The following is a 23152-nucleotide window of genomic DNA, read 5'->3' as shown; positions in this document are numbered from 1 at the left end:
ATTGAATGTGCGGTCATCGGCGCAAGTCACGGCTGACGCTGCAGCCTGGCTGGGTCTCCGGGCGTCCTCAACGATGGCCTCGGCAGACCACGGCTACCGCATCTTGCGGGCAGCCCTGTATGGGCAGATGGCATACTGTGTACCGTAGTTTGTGTGACACTTGCACGCGTTTGGCTTTTTTTTTTTTTTGCAGCTGCTTGTTTTGTGAGCAGCCAAACCTAAAACACCTGCATTCTATGAAGTTGGAAAAAGAAAAGGTTTTGTGAGAGTTTATTGCCACAAGTGGATAGCAAAGCAGGGGTGTGAGATGATCTTCTGCATTGCTCTTGTTGAAGTGATCATTTCGGGGTGCTTGGCATCCGTACTCTTGGATGCCATGGCCTGCCACAGCACAAACTCTCTGGATCACCAGGCCACCCTGGTTTTTCAGAAAAGCAACTTCTATTCCTTTAATGAAGTATTATTTGTAATCTCAAAAAAGTCCGACAAAATTGAATACTTGGGGAAGGGGTGGGGGGGTTTAAAAGTGCTCTTTGAATCAAATCGAGTAGCAGACACTTTTGGAAAAGTATTTAAAGTTTCTAATATCTGCACAGCTCTGGAGAAAATGCAACCGGAGAAGAGCTGTACAGAGAATGTCTTTACATTTGGAACTTTTTGATTGGAAGCTCGAAGGAATTGCAGTGCCAATATCTGGAGAATTCTTGCGTCTTGCCGCGCAATTCTCTAGAAGAAGCTTCAGGTAGCCAAGGAACTGTAGTTGCCTTTTTCGACAGGCTGTGACTTCTGGAGACACCACTTGTAAGTTTTGTAGCAACTTCAGCTGGCTAGACGAGCCTTGATGAGTGTCCTCAATGACACTCACTGGTAAGGCTGTTTCAAAGCTTGGTGAAACATAGCAACGTGTGACGTACGTGAGTGGATTGTAGCATTGTAGCCTAGTTGTGGCTGGTCTGACAATGTGCAAGTGCGGGGTCAGTGTTTAAGGCTAGTAAGAAGCGGCAGCAGCAGTGTGTTGAAGAAGCGTGGGTCATTTCAACGTCACCCAGTTAGGTCTGAGGCTGAGGTGCAAACGACGTGGACGCTATACTGTGGGGAACTTCAGTGTAGGGTGTGGGGATTGAGCGTGTACTGGGAAGGAAGTGTGCACCTTGAGTATTGTCAGAAATGTAAAGCGTCACCTTCTTGTTGCTGGAAAACAATAGAGATCGATTTGCTTTGATTGGAAATGCGTGCTGAGTCACTGCTGGCCTTGCGAGGCACTCGTCTGTTGATCTTGGTGTGTGCAGGTGAAGCAGCTGGTGTGGCTGGTGGTGCCCCTGCGCCTGGTACAGCTGACCGAGAAGGTGGACAGCCACCACTCGCTCTCCAACGCACTCCTGCTGACCACCAGGAACAAGGTGGGCGTCGCTCTGTGGCACCCTACGGCAGTCACTGCGGGAGGGGGGGACACGGCCTTTCCATTCTCGCTGTTATCGCGGCGAAAGAGATAAACTGAGCTAATATCTCTCCCCTTACTTCTGTCTCCTCTCCAACACAATTTTTTTTGCGCAGGTGCATTAGGTTGCGCCGGAGGATTTTTCCGCGTGCACGGTATCGGTGGATTTTATTTTTGCCTCACCCTATAGAGCTTCTCTTTATTAAGAAAGGGCCGTGTCCACAGGAACTCTATACGAGGACATGTTCTATCAGTGGCCATGTTGATTATTGGCCTGAAGAGTTGCTTTTGATAATATTGTCAGGTGGGAAGTACCAGAGGCAGGGGGGGGTGCGGAGTGTCGCTTTTTCACTGGCCCTTCCTCACAACACCTCTCGCCAGATGCAAGATTGCGCTTTCCTGCGGGTCTATTTCTAGCAGCAAGAAGCACCACTCGCAGTGGGGGGTTCCCTTGATGGTTCAAGGCCCAGTTCACGCTGGAAAGCGGTGCCGTTACTTGAGTGGGCCCGTCAAAGAGGCGAGTGGGTGGTAGGTGTGGGAAAGGGGAGTGGGGTACTGCAGGGCTTCAGTCAGTGCGCAATAATCGAGGCTTTCGTTGATTCTACGCAATAATGACGGTAGCGGTTCTTTTGTCAAGCTAGCACGTGTGCCATGGAAGGGGCTCAGGATTAGGGTGCTTGCTCTATCGGCTTATTTATTCCTTATACAATCAAAAGCCCAGGCTATTTGTAGCTGCGGTTGATTGATATTCACAATGTTTGGGCATGGGTGCTTTTGGGCCATTATCTTTGTGTAGTCTGTGATGTGACGGGAACGTACGGCTATTGTGGGCAAATGTTTCGTCGCTCAAAGCGGAGATCTCTGTGTGTGCCAGGCCAGGCCGTTTGGTTGTTTATCTTTTTCACCCCTGTTTGGCCCGATGTAGACGTAGAGCGTGTGTTATCACGGTCGTCCTCGCAGGTCAACTTCCTGTTTGCTCAAATCGAGGGGCGAGACTTCCTCATCGAGAAGATCTGCGAGCTCCTGGCCAAACTCCCCCAGCACAGGGAGTAGGTTATTTTCAATTCACCGCTCCCTCCTTGTGTGTGCGTGTGTTTTTTCTTCTTTTTTCAATTCTTTGAAGAGTTTATGTTCTTTACTATGAAAAAAAAAAAAAAAAACGACCTAGGATTCACTGTTGTGGCCAAGTCGTGAGTGAGCAGCAAAAGCAGTGTGTTTGATTGGGTAATTGAGACGTGATGCTGACTTTGCGTTTCTAGCAAATGTTTATTTCTAATGCATAAGTGTTTTGTTTTTCCTCCACGCAACGCTTTTCAAAGAGGTGTTTCTGTATTCTAAGCCCTCACCCTAGCATCTGGGATGTCACTTGCCTTCGAAATCAGAGACTGTGCTTATCTAGCTGGCATTGTGTGGGGCCATTCTTTGTACTCCCTATCACTGGCTTTGACTCCTGCGTTAAGAAACGTCTCGGATATTTCCAAATTTGAATGATCAAGCGTAAGCCGTAACTGAGGGATGCCAGTAGCTGGTGGAGTAAGTAGCATGTGTGCAGGTTGGCTCGCGCAACTTGGGACAACAGGTTAGAATTAGAACTGTTAAATTTTCTGGCAACCATGGAATTAAATAAGGTTATGATTTGCTCGGGAATCAGGTGAGGAAAAAAGGTTTATCATGTGGAACAAGTGAACCTAGTCAAAATTCTCAATTGTAAGAGTCCCAAAAATGTGCCAAACATGCACGCAACTTTTGAGGGATGAACTATAACTGCCGGTTGCTTGAATTTGGCACGCTTTTCTATGAAGCGTTGTAGACACGCTACTGAAACTTCCACAGAAGCTGTTGCACTCCGTGCTACTTTCAGGGTTTTGCGAATTTAATGAAAGCACTTCTACTGACACCACGATGGCAGTGCATTACTTGTGGTGTGGGGCTGCCATTGCTGTTCATTAATGTTGCGTGCCAAACACATGGGACTTGGCCCTCTGTGTATTCGTGTTTTTTGTGGGTTGTATGTAAAGTTGCGTGCAGTGCTGGCGAGCAGCATTTTGGTTGTCTTAATCACGGAAACTCTGTGGAGGCATGCGCTAATTTTCGAGATTTTGTGCATTGAAAAAAAAAGAAAATGCTTTGCATTCCATTCTGCATCGACACCTGTGTCTTTTAAGCCCTTTTATACTGATCGGAGGTTTGCGCTCAAATTTGTGTAAACTAGCCGAATGGATTTTGGGAGCAAGTTTGTTGTCTCGTACTTTTTATCAGGACTGGGATCAACAATTCGTGCTTATTCAGCTTATCCAAGAGCTCAGTATCAGTACAGCCTGGCAGCTGGGCTGGCGAGCTTTATGAACAAGTGTGTGCTCTGTTGTACAGTTCTAAGTTTGGCTCTGCATCACATACGAAACAGATAAGATGGAGTGGAGGCAATGCCACAGATGCGGTTCTTCATTGTAGTTGTGCCTGCAATGCAGGCGACATATCACTGTTAGTGCCTCACTGACAGGCTGTCCTTTTGGTACCGGGAATCTCATACTTGTATGGGAGCTCTCTTTATTGCCGTGCTTAACTTGAAATCTTATCGTAATCTTGCACCCTAATTTCTTTCCAAATGCCCAGAATCACTAGCCCAGAGGATGATAGGGTCTCCCTGGCATCTTCGGGTAAGTATCCGATTGCCTTGGGTGTGTGTTTGTGTCACGTGTCACTAGGAAATGAATTTGCGGGGGCCTCATTATGTAATCCCTTTGTTGCCTTGTAGCACAAAATGGAGTGTGTACTGTGTGCAGTTTGTCGCATCACATGACGGGAAACAGGCCATGATTTACATTTGCCCGTGGATGTTGGGTTCTCTTTTGTTGCTCCCATGTGTGTTGAAGAACGCAGCACGTATGAGTTCTCTTCGTAGCGCACTACCGGCTTTTTGTTCCTTTTGTTTCTTGCTTTTTTTTTCCATTCTGTTGCATCTAGTTCAGTGCCGTGCATAACTTGACAAAACGCCCTATTGGTCACTGAGATTCCCTAGGCCTTGTCATGGCCTAGGGAATTGTGTAGTTTAAAACAACAATGGAAGAAATGTTGTGGACACGGGCATCTACGTTTGTGCAAACTTTATCTGTGGCTTGAACGAACTGTCCCCTGAATGGCTGCCTTCCCTGTGCGGTGCTCTGTTTGCGTATCAGGTTCCTCAGCATCTTGGGAGCCAGAAGCGTCTCTGGCCGCGCGCTTTGAGCTGCCGCGATCGCCCGAAGCCCAAGAAGCCGAGAGTAAGAAGGAGAAGGCCTGGGAGGAGCACTTTGCTGATTACGGCAGGTAAGAGACTGCGGCGGGCTTTTTGAATGGCAGGAGCGTTCTCCAAGTCCGCCCATTCTGTGTCATGCGCTGCACATGGCCCAAACTTTGCTATCACAAAAACAATGAACAAAAATACCAGTATTTTTGCAGCTGAGGCACATGGCATTTTAACCACTGTGGAACACATTACAAAAACCAGAATACACAGTTCCATTATTTTTACAGACTCCCTGAGTGTAGTACCAGGGTTCGCACAGGTCCTTGAAAACCTTGAAAACCCTTGAATTTAGAAGTGTCAATTTCAAGGCCTGGAAAGTCCTGGAATTTTTAAATGGTCCTTGAAAACCCTTGATTTTTCCAGAGGGAATCAATGGCCCTGTCTTTTCACAAGAATTCAAAGTGTTTGTCGTGGATTTTAGGTGCTAACAAATGTAAAGAAACATCGTAACGATCAAGTTTAAGTGTATTGCGTGAAATTACAAGTTTGGTGGGAGCAGACACTTGTCAATCCAATCCATGTCACGATACAATCCAGTGAAAGCCAGCTTCTGTTCTCTATCTTGCATCTTACATATAGTCTGTGAACGCATGCTCCTTGCATGTTTCCTGTACCTCATACGCTCCATCTGCGTTTGCTTTTTCGTGCAAATGGTGGACGTGTACATCGTTCATCCTGCCTTGCAGCAACACTTGCGGATTTAATTTTAGCTGATACTCTTGCTGACAAAGGAGGAGATGCAGGCAACATTAACTAAGTTTTAAAATCAAACAGCCCCAGCAAACACAAAGGAAAAAGAAAAACCTCTAAATACCAGCCATGAAATAAAAAATAAAGCTGGGGAAGCATTTACGAACCCGTTAGCAACTATCTAAATGTGCACTAATGTGCTTAGGTATTGTGCAATAAAAAACTTTTGCATTGTGTTGGAAAAGTTATAAAAAATCTCATTTAAAACGTTAGATGGGGACCTTGAAAATGTGTTTTCTGGTCCTTGAAAGTCCTTGAAAACCCTTGAATTTTTGCTTTTCAAGCCTGTACAAACCCTGAGTACTAGCTCTCCATGCAGGAAAACCAACGAGAAACTTCATTTTAAACCGTCTTATCGAAACCATAATGTCTGCTTACGCTCTAAAATTGACTGTACTAGTGTGCTGGGTACCTGGGCACAGCGGAATTTCGGGCAATGAAATTGCTGACCAGAATGCTGCTGTGGCGGCTCTCCGCAGTGCTGTAGATATCCCACATGTGCCCTACCTAGACATGAAACCACTAGTTCGGAGTATGCTTCGGAGGCGCTGGCAGGTACAGTGGGTCACACAAATCGAAAACAAACTGCACATTATAAAACCACACATAGGGAAATACAACACAGAGAAACGGAACAGGTTCACAGAAATATCAATATGCAGATTAAGAATAGGTCACACACACGCTACACACTCATATCTTTTAAACGGAACCCCACCACCATCTTGTTAGAAATGCGGACGAAGACTTACAGTCCTCCATGTATTGATTGAATGCTTGGCATACCATGACGCAAGGAAACGACACTTCCCAGAACTATACACCTACACGATACCCTTACACCCATCCTTGTTTTTATCTGATCAACTCCCGATTAGAAGTGAACGCCTTTTAGCCTATCTGGCTGACATTGGATTTTTAGCACTCATCTCATACCATGTGTGACATCAGGGCCACCCAATGCAAATAGTGAGGGCGGTTCTGAGCGTTTTCATAACGTGCCAGGGACGTCACCGCCATCCCTGTTATGTTATGGCGCTCCCAGCACACACATAAACATCGTCACTGTTACCTCTCATCTTATTCATCTTCGCTTCTTAGAATAAGGGCCCTTTACACCCATATATACACTATTTTTATCAAGTACATCACAATCATCGCCATGGCATTTTAACAAATGTGACAAAACAAACATTGTCTTGGCCTCTTTGGCCCTTGCGCCAATAAAATATACATAGTAGTAGTAGGAATGGCAGGGGCGTTGCCTTTCTTACATTATTGGTGATGAGGACGTCCTATAGACACTGCCACTTGTACTCTATAGGCGGACAACAAAGGTATGTGGGTTTGTTTTGAGCGCAACCATTTCAGGGGTTAGTTTATTGTAAGTGATAACGGGACTGGGCTTTCTGTAGCCACGGTGAGCATGAATGGTGCATATTCCTAGCGTAAGATTGCGTTGTTTTCTGAAGCGTTGATCCCTATTTAGGCGGTGAATGTTGATGTTAGACGTAGGAAGGGAACAGCGCATTGTCGACCGCGCCTAAATGCTGACATTTCTCCTTGGACATAGACCACACATCGGCGAATGCTTTTCCGCGTAAGGAATGCAGTCACTACAGATGAGATATTTTAGGAAATTTGGGGGACACTTACTGCGCGAGCGCTATTCAAGAAACAGTCATCTAAGCTGCTTGGAAAGCTAAAACTAAATAAAAATGTAAGCTCGTGAATCTAAAGCGCCCCTGGCAGCGCTGCCTTATGGTCGAGCGGTCTGGAGCATTTTGCAATTCGCAAGTTTGAAACCGTGATACTGCGTTTTCTTTCTTTCTTTTTTTTTTTTTAAGATGATTTTTTTCGCTTTCGTCGATGTTTTCAATACTGAGGTCACCATTTTTTGCCATAACGTTCACTGCTTCACGAGCAAATTCGCAGAACGCGCGCAGACTGACACTGACGCGCAAGCAAGTTCTCGTTGGCGTGCTGTTGCCATAAGCACTGACTGCTTGCGGGCAGTGGGCACAGGCCAGAAAAAGGAGACCCTTGGCCTGGTCCGAACACGCTTTTTACGATACAGGCACGAGCCAGGCAAGCTCCAAAGATGGGGGAAAAGCACATCGAATTCGAGCGTCAGCGGTGACGCGGAGGGCGTTCATCCACTGCGTAGGCCTCGGCTAGTGATTGCTACGATTCCAAGCCGTCCGGGAGCCTTATCTTGCGCATTTTACAGCCGACAACATGGCAGAAGTGCGGTATGCCGATTACTGGGACACCGAGAATTGCCATCCAACGATATCGTCGGAGGCCAAACATGTTTCACAGAATCGAAACCGAAACTGGGTGGAATTCTTATCTCGGACATCGTGCAATCACGTAGCACCTTGTATTGACGTCCCTGCTGTCAGTTGGTGCGGCGGCCGCCAACTGCGCATGGTTGCTTTTTTAAGTGCAATGCACTTCTTAAGCGACCCTGAACCTGCGTCCACCGGCGATGTTCGCGCACGTGGAGATGGGCGCGCACAGCCTGGCCGCTGACATGGCACATACCCACGTGGGGGATTGGCCAGGAATCTCCTCGTCGTCCTTGGCAACGGGGGGAGATGGGCGCGCGCTGCCTGGCCGCTGACATGGCACATACCCACGTGGGGGATTGGCCAAGAATCGGGCGTGAGAATTGGGCTAATGCACCCGCTTAAAGGAGTACTGACACGAAATTTCAAAGCTGAGATCCGCTCTAGCAATCAAGTACAACGACAACACAAATAGGTGTCTGTGAATAAATGCATCTTTCTTTCTTTGTAGTTGTGTGTGTGTGTGTGGTCTCTCTTTCGCGAACATTACCGAACCGCGCAAATTCAACTCGTGCATTCGCACTTTCACATTTTTCCCCTCGGGGAAATGCGGGCAATTTTTTCTTTCAGGCTTTATGAAATAAATACCGCCTTATTGACCGGATAAACGGTGAAAAGTGTGTTTATTCGAGCCAGTCTACTTAGGGCAAGCCAAAATAGGTGCTTGACAAATTCACTTTAGTGTCCCTTTAAGAGCAAGTTTCCTTCCTTTCAGTGGAGTATTAAAGATATTTCTACTCATGACAGAAATCTACCTCGATGTTTCCAAATTGGTGCTAAGCTTTGCAGATTCATGGCACGTTCACCTAGTTGAGAGGTCTTTGTTTTAGCTCACAGCCCGTTTGGTCACCTGATTTCAGCAAACGTTAATAGGAATCCAGCGGTACGCTTATTTGCCCAAAAATGGAAGAGCCTGTGGGTAATTTGCATTGCTTTCAGTAAAACCATTCAGTTAAATCAAATCAGAGTTCAGTTAACCTGTCGTCTTAGGTTGTACGAGTCAAGAGAAGAATTTCCTGCGATGCGACCTTTGACCCCTCCTACGTGCGCAGGGGCCTGTGCATCTATCGCACCAGCAAGGCCCAGGAGCTGGTGTTGGCGGGCATTCCCGACAGCCTGCGTGGCGAGCTGTGGATGATCTACTCGGGGGCCATCAACGAGGTGGGTGCTGTCTTCTGAGGGGGGAAAGAAAATAACAAAGCCCCTTTCTTAATTAAGAAAAAGATGGGTAAAAACCTGTGAGGGTGGCGTGGCGCAGACGACGACAGAAGCAGGGAGTGCCGAGAGAGGGCGCTACGTGATGCCACCATCAGCATCATCGGGACTGGGAGAAGAGAGGAAGGAGTTAAGTGTGAGGGGTTAGGGTTGAGTGTTGGGAATACAGGAGTCGGGTCGGCGTGGTTGTTCGGAGCGGTGTGTGTGTGATTTAGGCTTAGTGCGTGACAAACCAAAGCTCTTCCCATGCAAGTTGAGTCAAATCAAAAGTCCACAATCCCCCTTCCTAAAGTCCAAAATCTAAACTGGCGAAGCCTGAAGCCAAAGTCAGCCAAAGTCCAACGGCAACAACGCCCGTGCCGCGCACCCGAAGGAAATGCCGAGTACCTCGAATGCGATGATAGCGCATTCGGATGAAAGCCAGTTTGATTAGGCGAGGGACCCAGGTTCGATTGTGACCACCGGAAGTGTTTTGTTTCGTGAGGCGGGCACTCCCCACACCTGCTGGTCGGCTCCTTGCCTTCTCGCTACCTTCTTGGCCTCAGCCTTTTCCCCCTCTCCACTTTGCTGCATCTGGTTTTGAGCGATGCCAGGCACGGATGGCGCTGTTAAAAGTGCAGCTCCCTCACTTTTGCTGTGACTCAACCACAGTGTGCGATGAGCATCAAGAGCGTTATCAGTTGGGGGCGAATGCCTGTAGCATCTGTATTTCCGGTGTGTCGAGCGAGATGGAAAACGGGACTCCTGGGGAGGATTGCTGGCTTCGCAGGCACAGCACCATCCATGTTTAGTAGGCGTTGCTCGGGGGTACGACGTGGTGGGATTTTCGAACTGCTAATTGTAGCTGCTGTACTGCAGTGCTTCTCAAATCTGCATTGTCTGCTTTCGCGAAATTGACTTGTTTTAGTTTTGGAGTGAAAATTGCTCCTTAGAGCCCATAACAGGTGAACTCTGCTTTGTTTGGGTGCAGTTCCTAATGTGTAGGTTTCTACAGAGACCCGAAACCTTCAAAGGGAGGTGCGGCTTGTTAGGGATTGTTAGCTTGCTATGGGCTGTGTCAGTATGGTGATGTCCAGCCGTGTTCAGCAGACGTTTTGTAGGGCTGCCGAAAGAGGCTAGGCTGAGGAACACAAACTCTAACGAACTGGACCGATACACTTGGTCTTGCTCGAGTCGTCATGGCGGCGTCAATGCAACGTGGGATACACGTGTACGAACGAGCAAGGCCTTTTTTTATCCTTGTCAAAGAGTCATGTTTTATGGTGGGAAATGTTTAAGGAGTGTTGACACGGAATTTCAAAGCTTAGATAACCACGTAAAAAGCTTCCTTTGATTCGAGTAAGTTTCACTTGTAACCGTTCAGTACAGCATGTTCTAAATCAATTTTTAATATGTAGTTTAAATTCAGAATCAGCTTCTTTTTCGGCATCGACATCAATGCGACGCGTTAAGTGCCTCGCCCCAAAATGCCGATGTCGGGGCTCCTGTGACGCAGCCAAGGTGCTGGCTGCTGTAGAGGCGCGCTGTTTTGCCTTGTGCGTCACGTCACAGTTTTGGGACCGACATCATGCTGCCCGGGTGCATGCGACCATGGCTGGTCTGGGCGTGCTCGCATACCTGGACTGGCCGTGGTGCAACAAGAACCATGACATCGAAAGTGCCCTGCTGCCTCGGTGGTGGTTTCATTGAAACCAAAACTGACAGGGATAAACGAGGCTGTAGATGCTTATTTTTGCTGCGTTCAATCATCTACGGTGCCATTCTATGATTACTGGACTGGTGGGCACCCGTGGCAGGGAAAAGAAAACCTAACACGAAGGTTTTCTGTCAGTACTCCTTTCAGGGTCATTTCGTCTCGCCATACTTTTCACGCAACTCATCAAAAGGCTGAAGAAGTGGACAGTCGGCAGATACCAGTGTGTTAGTGGACAGTCGGTTAGGATGGCACAAGTCGGCGGACGAATGGGTGACAAGTGGTCGTAATTTGCTGTCAAATCGTCCCCCACTCTCTCTTGTGAGGTGCCACAACTCTTCATTTCCCTCTTCACAATAGTGATCAGCTGGACGTAGTTCTTGGTGTTGAGGATGGCGGTGGGGGTGGGAATGCCACGGTTTACAAACGTACATAGGACTGGACAGATGTTCAGAAAGAAGCCAGTGCCCTTTTTTGAACTGCACTGTGTTGGCAAGGTTTGGACGCCGACGGTCGTGGTTTGATTTTTCCTTTTTACTGTTTGTGCCCACCATGACGGAAAATGGAGGTGTCGTCACCCTCCGAAGGGGCTGTTAACAATTAAGTCGTCAGGACGTAAGGCACGCCCAGAAGCAAGCAAGGCTGCGTCCAGCCTGATGCAAGGGGTGAGGGGTGAGGCTCCCTCCTTTGACCTTGGTGGGTGGCTGCCACACACAGGTATACTCTCCAAACACCCCTCACTCAGTTAGTGCATGGTGTACCCTGTCTTTCTGTTTCTCCTTTCTCTTTTATCTTTCACCTGCTCTCACCAAGGGTTCCTATGTTCCACCCAGTGAGAGGAAGGGGGTCTTTTTGCCGTCCATGTTGCTATCAGTTGTGGGAGGAGTCCTGCCGATGCTGGCTAGAACCTGGCAAATATTTTTGTAAGCCCCACTGCAGGCATTTGCTAGTTGTACTGTATATATTCGGTACGTAAAGTGCACATAGTTTAGACTCAGAGCATGCCTCATCCCTCCTAATTAATTACCCAAAACATGGTGGTGCACTCCTGTTGGAAGAGACGAAAGAAAATTCACTGTGTCGTTTCCCCCTTCCCTACCCACCCAGCTGGAGACGCACCCGGGCTACTACCGACGGGTGGTCACGGAGAGCCTGGGCAGGCGCAGCGCGACGAGCGAGGAGATTGAGCGAGACCTGCACCGTTCGCTGCCCGAGCACCCGGCCTTCCAGAGCCCCCAGGGCATCGGGGCCCTGCGCCGGCTGCTTAACGCCTACGCCTGGCGCAACCCAGCCATCGGGTACTGCCAGGTAAGTAAACTGGCAGGGAGGGGATGCCCCCAGGGGGGCGTCCTGGCACCGATGCTTTTCACGGGGTCTTTCTCTCTGTCTCTCTCTTTTTTCATCTTCTCACTCGCTGTAATTGTTTCATTTTGCTTAAAGGTCTCATTGTTTAATGTAGAAGCATTAAATGGCCCATTGAGCACAGAAACTCGTATTTAGTGTTAAACTTCAGCTTCTGCAGCAACGAAATGGCTCGTAGACGTACATCCCATTGGCTGCGACACATTTTATAGTGCACTCTGCAAGGCAGTATATACTGTACGGCTGTGGCGTTTGAAGCATCTGCATCATTGGGGGCCACAACCTCGGCAGTAGCGAAAGGTGGCCATCCACACTGTTACACCACATACCATTCACTCCTGCAAAGGTCAAGAACACTACTCACAGCGCCAAACCCGAAGGACTGCTCAGCGACATTCAACGGGTCATCAATGCATTCACATTCGCGACTCATTGGAACTACTTGGGTGTCCTTGGGACTGTTTTTCTTTTTTGGCAATTACTTTACATTATTTAATGAATAATGGAATGTAAAGGACTCGTGTCATGCTGTCGGTGGACGGATGTGGGTGTCCTCCTTTTGCCTTGCTTACGCTTTCTGTTCGCAAATGCAACTCGAGCGATTAGGTTTCGTTATTGGATGAACTTGTCCTGTCCTAGCCTTTACGGTTTGTCCTCCGTTCTCTCTGCCCAGGCGATGAACATCGTGGGGTCGGTGCTGTTGCTGTACGCGTCGGAGGAGGAGGCCTTCTGGCTGCTGGTGGCCCTGTGCGAGCGCCTGCTGCCTGACTACTACAACACCAAGGTGGTGGGGGCGCTCATCGACCAAGGTGACGACGCTCGGGGGGACGCGCTCGGTGTCTCGGGGGCGGGGGGGGGACGGAGGCGGGAAGTTCAAACGTCTCTTCTTGCCCCTCCTCCCTTCGTGACACAGGGGTGCTGGAGGACCTGGCCAAGGACCACATTCCCGAGCTGTACAGCAAGCTGGACGCCCTGGGTGTGCTCTCCATGATCTCCCTCTCCTGGTTCCTCACCATCTTCCTCAGGTGGGCATCGGACCTCGTTGGGACGAACACCGACATAATGGTTGCGCATGCAACATGGAGGGCTGAGTTGGGAACTCGGTCCGGCTTGTGAGGGAGGACACTGGTCTTGAGGACCGAAAATTTGCTAAAAAGTCAATGTTCTGTTTTAATTTGCACTCTACAGGTCCTAAAGAATGTACCTGCAAAATATTATAGCTGTATCATAAGTATTCACATAGCTGTTGCCCTTTGAAGTCGCCTAAATGAGCATTTTTGCCTATGTTTCCAAGCTTCGTGCCCTGTTTTCTCGGAACCAATTTTTTCCCACAAGGTCAGCTGTCGGGTACAATATCTTGGGATGCACTGGTTCGATTTGTATCATTTTGGCTGGATTCAAAGGGTTATGAACTGAACTGTGCAATAAAGCCACAAAAGTATAGAATCTCTTTTTCCTGGCACAAGATTTTATGCAGTTAGTTTTACAAAAACATTGGCTATTGATGACCCGACATTTATGAAGTTTACAGCGTTTGCAGAAACAATGCTAAAATTACTGCTGTGGTATAGTTGTACTCCCTGGTCCTTCTAGAGCACTAAGGGATAAAAGCTATTTGAATATTTCATAGGTAGATAATGAAAATATTGCCCGAAACAGAGGGGCATAACATTTTGCACAACTCTATACTTACACCCCATAGACAAAAACTGACTGCATATTTCTGCTCAGGATGTTGAAATGCACTCAGTGTGCAAATCTAAAGCACATAGGTTAAAAAAATTACAAAAATGTCCATTTTTGCTTCTATAACCAAGACAGAAAAGACACACGAGATCGTGCGCTGTGTTGCTTGCATGACAAAGGACTTTTCACTAGTATGTGCTTAAAAGCAGGGGCTAAGCAAAAACAAGAACTGCATACTTTTCAACGACAGATGCCAAACACAATCAGTGAAGTGCCCTAACTATGCAGACACTTTATGTGCACTTGAGCACTTTGTGAGCTTGGAATTCACTGTGTGTGAGTAAGTCCTTGCCCACTTCTTTTCTTTCCCCACAATACGGGCTTCGTCCGCATCTACAACCTGTGGCACTCAGTTTTATTGCGGTTTCCGCTGTGCCGTTTGAAACTTCAGGACACGGAGAATGATTTAACGCCATCAAAGTGCACAACTTTGCGAAGGGGCAGCGTTAGTGTAGACTTGTAGCTCTGGTGTGTTCCTGTTTGTTTCACTGATGGTGTTACCGACTGGAAAAACGTGTTCTGCAATCTAACTTGCCATTTCTTTTTCTCTCTCTCTCTGGCAGTGTGATTCCCTTTGAGTCGGCTGTGAACATTGTGGACTGCTTCTTCTATGATGGGGCCAAGGTATGGCACTTCTTGCGTGGTCTTATCAGTGCTTCTTTTGCTAACTATCTCGTCCCCTTGAAGTGACAGTGCCCCACTGGGCTCGATTTTTGTATAAAATATTGTTTTCTTTCATTTGCCTGAGAAGCTGAACAGGTTTTAAGTGCAGAGCACTTTAGAAGCTAGCCTTGTCGTTGTAGCTCGCTGCAATGTTCGATGCCAAGCGACTGCTGGAATCAGGCAATGCAGCGCGATAATAGACACAACTAGAGCCCGGCGGAGAGGCTTTGAAAACCAAGCGGTTTAAATAGTCATACCTAACTGTTGGAAACTCGTGAACCGCTGGCACTTGTCATACATCTCCCCGTTCTTTAGCGCAAAGAAAACTGCAAGTACATTTGAGGCAAAACATATGTAATTAACCAGCGTTCGTTTAGTTGGGAACGCTCGTTGGGTTGGTTATTGTGATAGTAAGTGAAAAAAAGTGGCAGTGCAAAACTGGCACGTGTGGGAGGAAAACCAAGCACAAAAAGAGCAGAACTCCCGCTGGCGCAGTTTTAGGCAGGGGACGCGCGAGCCCTGGGAAGGCGGGAAATTTGAATTTCATGTAGTGGTAGCAGTGAGCACGTAACGGCGGTACAGCCCATTATAGCGAATCACTGCTCTGCACTTCCGACAGCTTTCACGTTGAGTGGAACGGCTTTAACTTTTTTAAATGCGAATGCATTTCTTAGTCGGGGGTTGTCGTGCTCCGTCGGCGTGTGCCTGCATTTCTCCAGCGCGAGCGCACGTGAGCGCGCGCCTCGTAGTTCTGCCTTCGTCGTCGTCGTCGTCGTCTCGGTGCGGCGGACCCGCGCCGCTACAGTCTTTTTAAATGCGAATGCATTTCTTAGCGGGTGGTAGCTCGGGTGGGAGTAGCGGACGGCAAGGGGAGAGGAGGAGCGCGCTCGGGCGTGTGAGGGCGCCACATCGCGGAGCTCGGCGGGAGAGAGACCTCGCGCGCGGGGCGGGCGTGTTGCGCGGGTCTCTCTCTCCTCTCCGCGTACCCTCTCTCCGCTCGCTGCGCTCGGAAAATGTATATAAATGCAGTGGAGCGCACGCCTCTCTCCATTACTGCTTGCCGCAGCGCACTCATCGGTGCACCCAATGCATTCGCATTTCCGCACGATCCCCTTCGGGGAGGTGGGGGGAGTTTTTTCATGTGTGTCTTCACACTTTCGTCGTTTCGCGAAGTGGTTATTTTTGTTGAGCGCATGGACAGCTCTCTACGGGCCCCATTTGGGTGATCACGTTTGACCTATCCAGGGTTCGCACAGGTCCTTGAAAACCCTTGAATTTAGAAGTGTCAATTTCAAGGCCTTGAAAGTCCTGGAATTTTTAAATGGTCCTTGAAATCCCGTGATTGTTCTGGAGAGGACCAATGGCCCTGTCTTTTCACGAGAATTTAAAGTGTTTGTCGTGGATTTTAAGTGTTAAAAATGTAAAGAAACAGTGTAACAATCAGGTTTCAGTGTATTGCGTGAAATTGCAAGCCTGGTGGATTGTCATTATTACAAGGCAAAATTGGGAGAAGTACTCCTCAATAGAATCCATGTCACGAAACAATCCAGTGAAAGCCGGCTTCTCTTCTCTATCTTGCATGTTCCATTTAGTCTGTGGACGGCCGCTCATTGCATGTTTGCTGTGCCTCATACGCTCCATCTGCGTTTGCTTTTATGTGCAAATGGTGGATGTGTGCATAGTTCATCCTGCCTTGTAGCAACACTTGCTGATTTAATTTCAGCTGGTACTCTTGCTGACAAAGCAGGAGATACGTACAGGCAACATTAATGAAGTTTTGAAATCAAACAGCCTCAGCGAAGCACCAAGAAAAAAGAAAAACCTTTAAATACCAACTGTGAAATAAGAAATACAGCTGGGGGAGCATTCACGAACCCGTTAGCGCCTATCTAAATGTGCACTAATGTGCTTAGGTATTGTGAATTAAAAAACTTTTGCATTGCGTTGGAAAAGTTATAAATACTAATCCCAGATAAAACATTAGATGTGGGCCTTGAAAATGTGTTTTCTGGTTTTCGAAAGTCCTTGAAAACCCTTGAATTTTTGCTTTTGAAGCCCGTACGAACCCTGCTATCGTAGTCAGTTGTGCAAGCGGCATGCCCATGTTGTTAGGCCTAGATGCTGCGACGCATAGCAGCTATGCACGAGCGTGCGAGGTGCCGTGTTCCCAGTCCTCCTCCCGCTCCCTTGGTGCTGCAGGTGGTGTTCCAGGTGGCCCTGGCAGTGCTGGAGGCCAACCAGGAACGACTGCTCAAGTGCAAGGATGACGGGGAGGCCATGATGGTGCTGTGCGACTACCTGGAGAACGTGCACAACCCCCAGGCGGGCATCTGCTCCCGGGCTGCCTCTCAGGCCCCATCGGCACAGCCTCCCAGGGTGGGTGGACTTCCTTGGTGCCGTCCTCTTAGTCGGCTTCATGGTAGGCTTAATTGTCGGCCTCATTATCGGCTTCATAGTCGGCCTCTTTGTTGACTTCGTAGTCGACTGCGTAGTGTACCTGATTTTTTGCTTCGTTGTCAGCTTCATTGTTGGTGCAGTTGTTGACCTCGTAATCGACTTCGTAGTCGGCTTCATAGTTGGCTTTATAGTCGGCTTCTTAGTCCATCAGGGAAAGCAGCAGGAGGTTTGTCAATGCCGTTTAGTTGTTGCAAGATTGAAAGCCATGATTTTGCTGAGCTGTGTCCAGTGTAGTTTTTATGTCACACAAATACCTTTGAGGTTGGAACAGAGATGTGGACAAAAGCAAAACATGTAGTTGAAACATGACCTTGCTAAACTTAGTGGGGCTGCTACATTATATTACTTCTGTTCAACTCAAATACACCAAAGTCGAAAATTGTTTCTTGAGGCAACAAATTCATAATCTCGTGTCTTTTAGAATTACGTTAAATTTGTTTCATAATCAAGGGTACAGTGGTTTTGTAGGTTGAAGAAAAAGTGTTTCTTACGTGCATTTCAAGACATCTTTTTCAGTCGAGGATGCTTTGGAGTTTTAACGGCCCTTCCGGTTGGCATGTGCCATAGTTTCTCCATTCTAGGCGCCCCGCATTTTTAAGCATGCTTCCCCGACCTTGCAGAAAAGAGTCTTTTAATTAAAAAATTTTACACTTCAGCTCGGACATGCTTCAAAGTTAGTGTCCCCCCTTTCTGCCTTTTGAGTGTCACAGGTTTTATTTTAAAAAAAGGTGCTTGGAAGTAAAAGTGAGGTAATCGTTGTGCATGCATCTCTCATAAAATTGGACAGAGAAGAGGCACACGTGAGCATGGAACCGCATTGGTGCCACCCGATTCCAACCAATAGGGGAGAAGAACTTAGCCATGGGCACAATAATGTTGTCACAGAGACAGGATGTTACTGCAGCTGCCGTCACCACTGTATGCATAGGCTTTTCCACACTGCCTTGAGTTTCAGTTGTTTTTGCTTGGTGTCTGCCTTATGTTAGGGTTTAGAGTGCTGTGCAAGTACAGCTGCTATTATGCTGCTGGTTTCTTTTGTTTGCCGCAATTCGTTGTGACTGCTCTAGGACATTTCCATTTTTGTCAGTACCTGTTTCCTTTGCTTCCACTCACCCTTCCACTTGACATGGAATCAGTGGCCTGGTGTTGTTGGTGTCGTAATTTCGTGCCATTCAGACTGCGCCCTGTGTGTCTAGTGATCTTCTCTTTTGTCCTCGTTTTATGCGCAGTTTCCGTTTTCGCCCAGTTGATGGCCTGCCTTTCTTTTTCCCTTCTCCCCACCCAAGCAGGTCACGGTGGAGATCTCGACGCTGGTGTACGAATCGTACAGCAAGTACGGCTTCCTCACCTCCAGCATGATCGAGAAGCTGCGGCTCAAGCACCGGCTCAGCGTCGTCCAGGTAGGGGTGCTGTCGCCAAGGTGTCGTAGAGGGGCCCACAAGTGTTGCACTCGCATCAGGGTTCATGCGGGCACTTGAAGAACCCTAAACTTTAATTTGAAAGGTCGCTTACAGAGCCTTGGAAGTGCCGGAAGTTTTTCACACTCGTGAACATTGTAGATTATTTCGTTATTTTCTTCTTTAGTAAGCACAGAATCAACATAAGACTACATAAGGGCCGAGTGAGTGTTTGCTTCTTGGTTTATCTTGTTTAGCACATGAAAACCTGCATTTTGGTACACACCCGGGAGAGTTTGTCTATGTGACTGTAAGAAACAAACAGGAGAAATAGTTGAAGAAAAAAAAATGCTAAAGCCACCATTTCAACAGTGGGACTTGTCTGAAAGCAAGTGTCCTTGTTGGAGTGATGTCTTTAGCAAAGTTTCTTTTTTTTCGACTATTTGTCATCATTTCATGGCTTCATGTTTTCCGTAGCATTGGTTTTATTTGGATTTCCAACAGGCAATGTGGTCCTTAAAAATTTAATTGCAGAGCGTCAGAAGTGTTTAAAAACCCTTTATTTCTTGCCATATAGACCAGCATGAAACCTGCTGCATCTACAACACAGTTTCTGCATTTTACAAAAGGCAGGACACACCTAATAATGGTTGGGCTTCAGAGCTGTGTGCCGCGGCTTCTCCAGTGTCTTTGCTGCAGTGTGCCAGATTAGCTGTGATCTGTTTTTGTTGACGTCTGGTTCAACTGGTTCCCTTGTGTGGCTGACACATAATTTCTAATTAAAAGAGGTTCCGTTTTGTAAGTTTTTGGTCAGGGTAGTTTTTGTGTGTCAAGTTTCACAAAAAGAACTTAAGAGAAGACTCAAGTAAAGCAAACCTACAATGGGGGGGGGGGACATGAAAGGATATGGTGGTGAAAAAATTGTATTTTGGGAGTCGTGTGGGAGACTAACCTCTGATCTGCCGTGGAAGATGATAGTGATGAGGATGATGATTGATGATGATGATACGCTGTAACCGGATGTCAGGATGCTCGTACTTAACTCCACTGCCTTCGATTCACTTCTTTTAACTCTTTCCTTACGGCGCCATAGGCCATCGAACACGGAGTTCCGATGATTTCAAACGTCCCGTGAAAGCTAAAAACGGCGTCTGGCGGACAACTATCGCCATCTGGCGTATTTATTGACAACTCATTTTTCGATTTTATTATGTTTTGTTGATATTTCGCGTGCGGAGACCGCGCCAAGAGTGAAATTTAAACCCGCGATAGTGGTGAGTTTTGTGAAAACGGCGTCCACTGTACTTGGGCTGTATTTATAAATAAAACGGGCTTCCTATCTGACGACTGCGGCTTTACACATTGATGTGTAGGGTCTGGACAACGTACGGTGGGGATATTTTGCCAAATGCGCCACGTCGTATCGCGTTATCACCTTCATGATAGCCTTGCACTCGTGTCAGATTACCGCTACGGAGCGATGCGCGACACTTCTCAAGAGCGCTGGATTTTTTTTTCTGGTTTTTTACCACTAAAGTGAAAAGGATTTTGTGTCAGAACACAAAAAAAGTGTGCTTGGATGCATGACCAACTTATACTCGAGTGGCTTCGAGGAGTGGCACAGCTTTCAGTTCCGCTAGGTTGACAGGCCCACAAAAATACAAAACTTGGTGTACAGCGTTGATATATATATTTAATCACAGCCAAGAAATGTAGGAACAATTTGTATATCTTAGAATTCCTAAAATAATTTTTACGCTCATTACAATTGCCTATATACGTTGCGTGTATACTTCTTTGTGCATTTTTTTCTGATTCTTTGTCTAATAAACTGTAAGTAAATGTACCTTTCACAAAACCGCTGTTACGTGTTTGCAAGAGCAATCTATAGGCTACAATTCCATGCATAGCAATGCTAAATGTGTCCACTAGCTCAAGAGAAAGAAATAGTTTTGTGGAAGCACTCAAAATCGGCCGTTTTTCCACCGTAACGAAAGAGTTAAGTGCAGAGCACTTTAGGGGCTCGCCTTGTCGTAGCTCGCTCGCTGGACCCAACTAGACCCACACGGTGTACCGTCGTCATGGTGTCTCACACAAGGTTTGAAAAACAACTGGTTTATATAGTCGTAACCACTCAAAACTTGTGAACCGCTGGCGGTTGTCATAAATCTCCCCGTTGTTTAGCGCAAAGAAAGCTGTAGGTACATTTGAGGCAAAGTATACGTAACTAACTGGCAGCGCCTGCGTTCATTTACTTAGGAGCGCGTGTTGGGTTGGTTTTTACGATAGTTAGCAAAAAAAAGTGGCAGTGCAACGCCGGCACGTGCAGAAGGAACAACAAGCACAAAAAGAACAGAACTCCCGCTGGCGCTGCTTCAAGCAGGGGGCGTGTGAGCACTGCGAAGGCGGGAAATTTGAAATGCGTTGGGTGGTATCAGTGAGTGGATAACGGTGCCACAGCCCGTTATGGCGAATCACTGCTCTGCACTTCCAACAGTTTTCACATTGAGTGGAGCAGCTTTAATTTTATTTTTTTTCCCTTCCCACAGGGTCTCCAAGATACGAGTGTGAAGAACGTGCTGCGAAGCCTGAGCCTCGACCCCCGCATCTCAGCCCTCCTGACCACGGAAGAGCTCAGCGACCTGGTGGCTCTCATCAGGGTCAGCTGCTCTTCTTCTTTTATGCGGGACTGGGACTGCAAGGCAGAGGCCTGGTCCTCTTCAGTCACCTTCAAACCGAGAGGCACCTAGCTGAAAAGAAGCCCTTGTTGACACTGTCAGGCTTGTTTACAACTCCTACACTTACTTGACACACACACACACACACACACACACGCACGCACGCACGCGCGCGCGCGCACACACACACGCACGCACGCACGCGCACACACACACGCGCGCGCACACACACAGAGAGAGAGAGAGAGAGAGAGAGAGAGAGAGAGAGAGAGAGAGAGAGAGAGAGAGAGAGAGAGAGAGAGAGAGAGAGAGAGAGAGAGAGAGAGAGAGATGTTCGAACCAGTTTCATTTGTACAGCAATCAATTCTTTGCTCCCTGTGGAGGCATACTCAACAAAACAACAAAACGGAAATAATGCATGTGCTTCCGAAGTGCGGGATGTCAGGTGACAGCATTGTTCTCCAGGAAGCGAGCATTTCACAGTTGCCCACACGAACCTCTTTTATTTCCCTCGCTTTGATGGTGGTGCCTCTATCTGCACCAGTTTACGGGAGTGATGTTACGGTGATTACACTGGCTGTGTGTGGGTTGGAAAGAGCATTGTTGTGCAAGGCAGCTAAGTTGCCATGTCATTGGTAAACCAGTGCTTATATTTTGCTTATATTTTATGCCATATAGCATGAGAGGCGTGGGAGGTGTGGGCCACGATCCCATCGACCATGGTTGAACATTCGTTCAGAAGTGTGGCATCGTGAATGCGCTTGATGGCACCGAAGACGAGATGTTGTGGTTAGCGGAGAGCGACGAGGAGTGAGATTACTTTGGGAAATAAATCGCCCGTTTCTCTCGCATTCGTTTTTCTTGCTCACAAAGTTCCGTGCGCGTTACAATTGAAGGTGCAAGTTTTTTCGGTTTTTTTGCCAGGAAAATCGGGTGCGCGTTAGAATTGGGTAAGTACGGTAACTCATATGTCAAGCAGGCTTAGCTGCAAAGTTTGTAATTGGACGTTGATGTGTCTGCGTGATGCAAATGATGGCTTACTCAGCCTGAGCCTGATGTGGCGGCTTTTATCGTAGCTGCCTTCATGTCTAATGTCTTTCGTTTCCCACCTGGTGCATTCATGCTGCTCGAATCACGTGCACAGCATGATAAAAGATAAGGCTGAAGCGTAAAAAAAGAAAAAGAAAACAGAAACACACACACAACTTCAGAAGAGTGGCGGCGAGTGACTGCAGTTGCAGTCGATTGCACCGCGGCCATGCGTGCCGCGTGCATTGGTTGCGTGCGATGTGCAGCAGACCATGAGAGGCGTTAACAGTAGTGCTCGCAGTTTAAACATTCCTAAATAAATTTATTGATACCCGAAAAAGGATGCAAAGAAGTAATAATTTCAGGAAAAGCTATAAAAACAGTAGTTTCGATTTTAGAGGGCCTGTTTACTGAGGGGGCACTGCAGTCCACTGGTGTGCAGTCTGCCCGAGGGTTTCATCACCAAGGGGACCTCACTAGAGGCCTTCGACGGCAGACTAGCCGAATTTCCAGCAACTACCGTATTCATTCGAATATAAGGTGAGCTTTTTTTTTTTTCCAAAACACATAGTCTCCAAGTCCTACCCCACCTTATATTCCAAGGTCGGAAATAAGCTTTTTTTTTATTTTTGACTTTCCAAACCACACCCTTGCCTTATTATGGGGACCACCTTATAATCGAATAAATATGGTATGCTATACTCGGTGACAACTTAAGAACGGCACCGGAAGTTGCCGCTGTGCCTCATCACCGTAGCCGGATGTTTCTCCGCGCGGCGCAAGTAGGGCGTTACTGGGAATATTGTGAACATGGCGTGAGCCGTTCCCGTGATTTTTTGGACTTACTATGCTTATAAACGACTCCAGTGACGACAAGCAAACGGTATCGCGCATTCATAGCAAACCCCTTTCAGAACGTGCGCGCACTGACGTCACGGGTCCGGCGCTTTGGCGGAGTGATACACTACATGAGGTGGTGCCGTTCTTGAGTTGTAACCGAGTATAGTAGGGAACTCTTGGGATTTCTGGTGGACGTCTCATCCTTGCTCCCTTCTCCTTCTACCGCCGTGTACAGGAGCAGCAGCTG

The 23152-nt window shown here is 47.5% G+C and overlaps 1 protein-coding gene across 2 annotated transcripts in view; it reads left to right on the top strand.

Annotated features, from left to right (window-relative positions):
* The window catches only part of Tbc1d8-9 (TBC1 domain family member 8/9), a 90348-nt gene that overhangs the window by 36518 nt on the left and 30678 nt on the right, over nt 1–23152 (top strand). For both annotated transcript variants that reach the window (XM_077671303.1, XM_077671301.1), the window contains exons 11-22: nt 1290–1400; nt 2399–2487; nt 4052–4095; nt 4615–4744; nt 8878–8986; nt 11841–12041; nt 12769–12904; nt 13009–13120; nt 14405–14465; nt 16704–16880; nt 18251–18361; nt 20908–21018. In XM_077671303.1, coding sequence (XP_077527429.1) covers nt 1290–1400; nt 2399–2487; nt 4052–4095; nt 4615–4744; nt 8878–8986; nt 11841–12041; nt 12769–12904; nt 13009–13120; nt 14405–14465; nt 16704–16880; nt 18251–18361; nt 20908–21018 — 1392 coding nt within the window. The remainder of the gene's footprint in view (nt 1–1289; nt 1401–2398; nt 2488–4051; nt 4096–4614; nt 4745–8877; nt 8987–11840; nt 12042–12768; nt 12905–13008; nt 13121–14404; nt 14466–16703; nt 16881–18250; nt 18362–20907; nt 21019–23152) is intronic.

This window comes from Haemaphysalis longicornis, unplaced genomic scaffold (assembly GCF_048455015.1).
Source record: "Haemaphysalis longicornis isolate Haplotype H1 unplaced genomic scaffold, Haemaphysalis longicornis Haplotype H1 scaffold_5, whole genome shotgun sequence".
NCBI lineage: Eukaryota > Metazoa > Arthropoda > Arachnida > Ixodida > Ixodidae > Haemaphysalis > Haemaphysalis longicornis.
The sequence above is the reverse complement of the archived record's forward strand: the minus strand, read 5'-3'. Positions and strand labels throughout refer to the sequence as shown.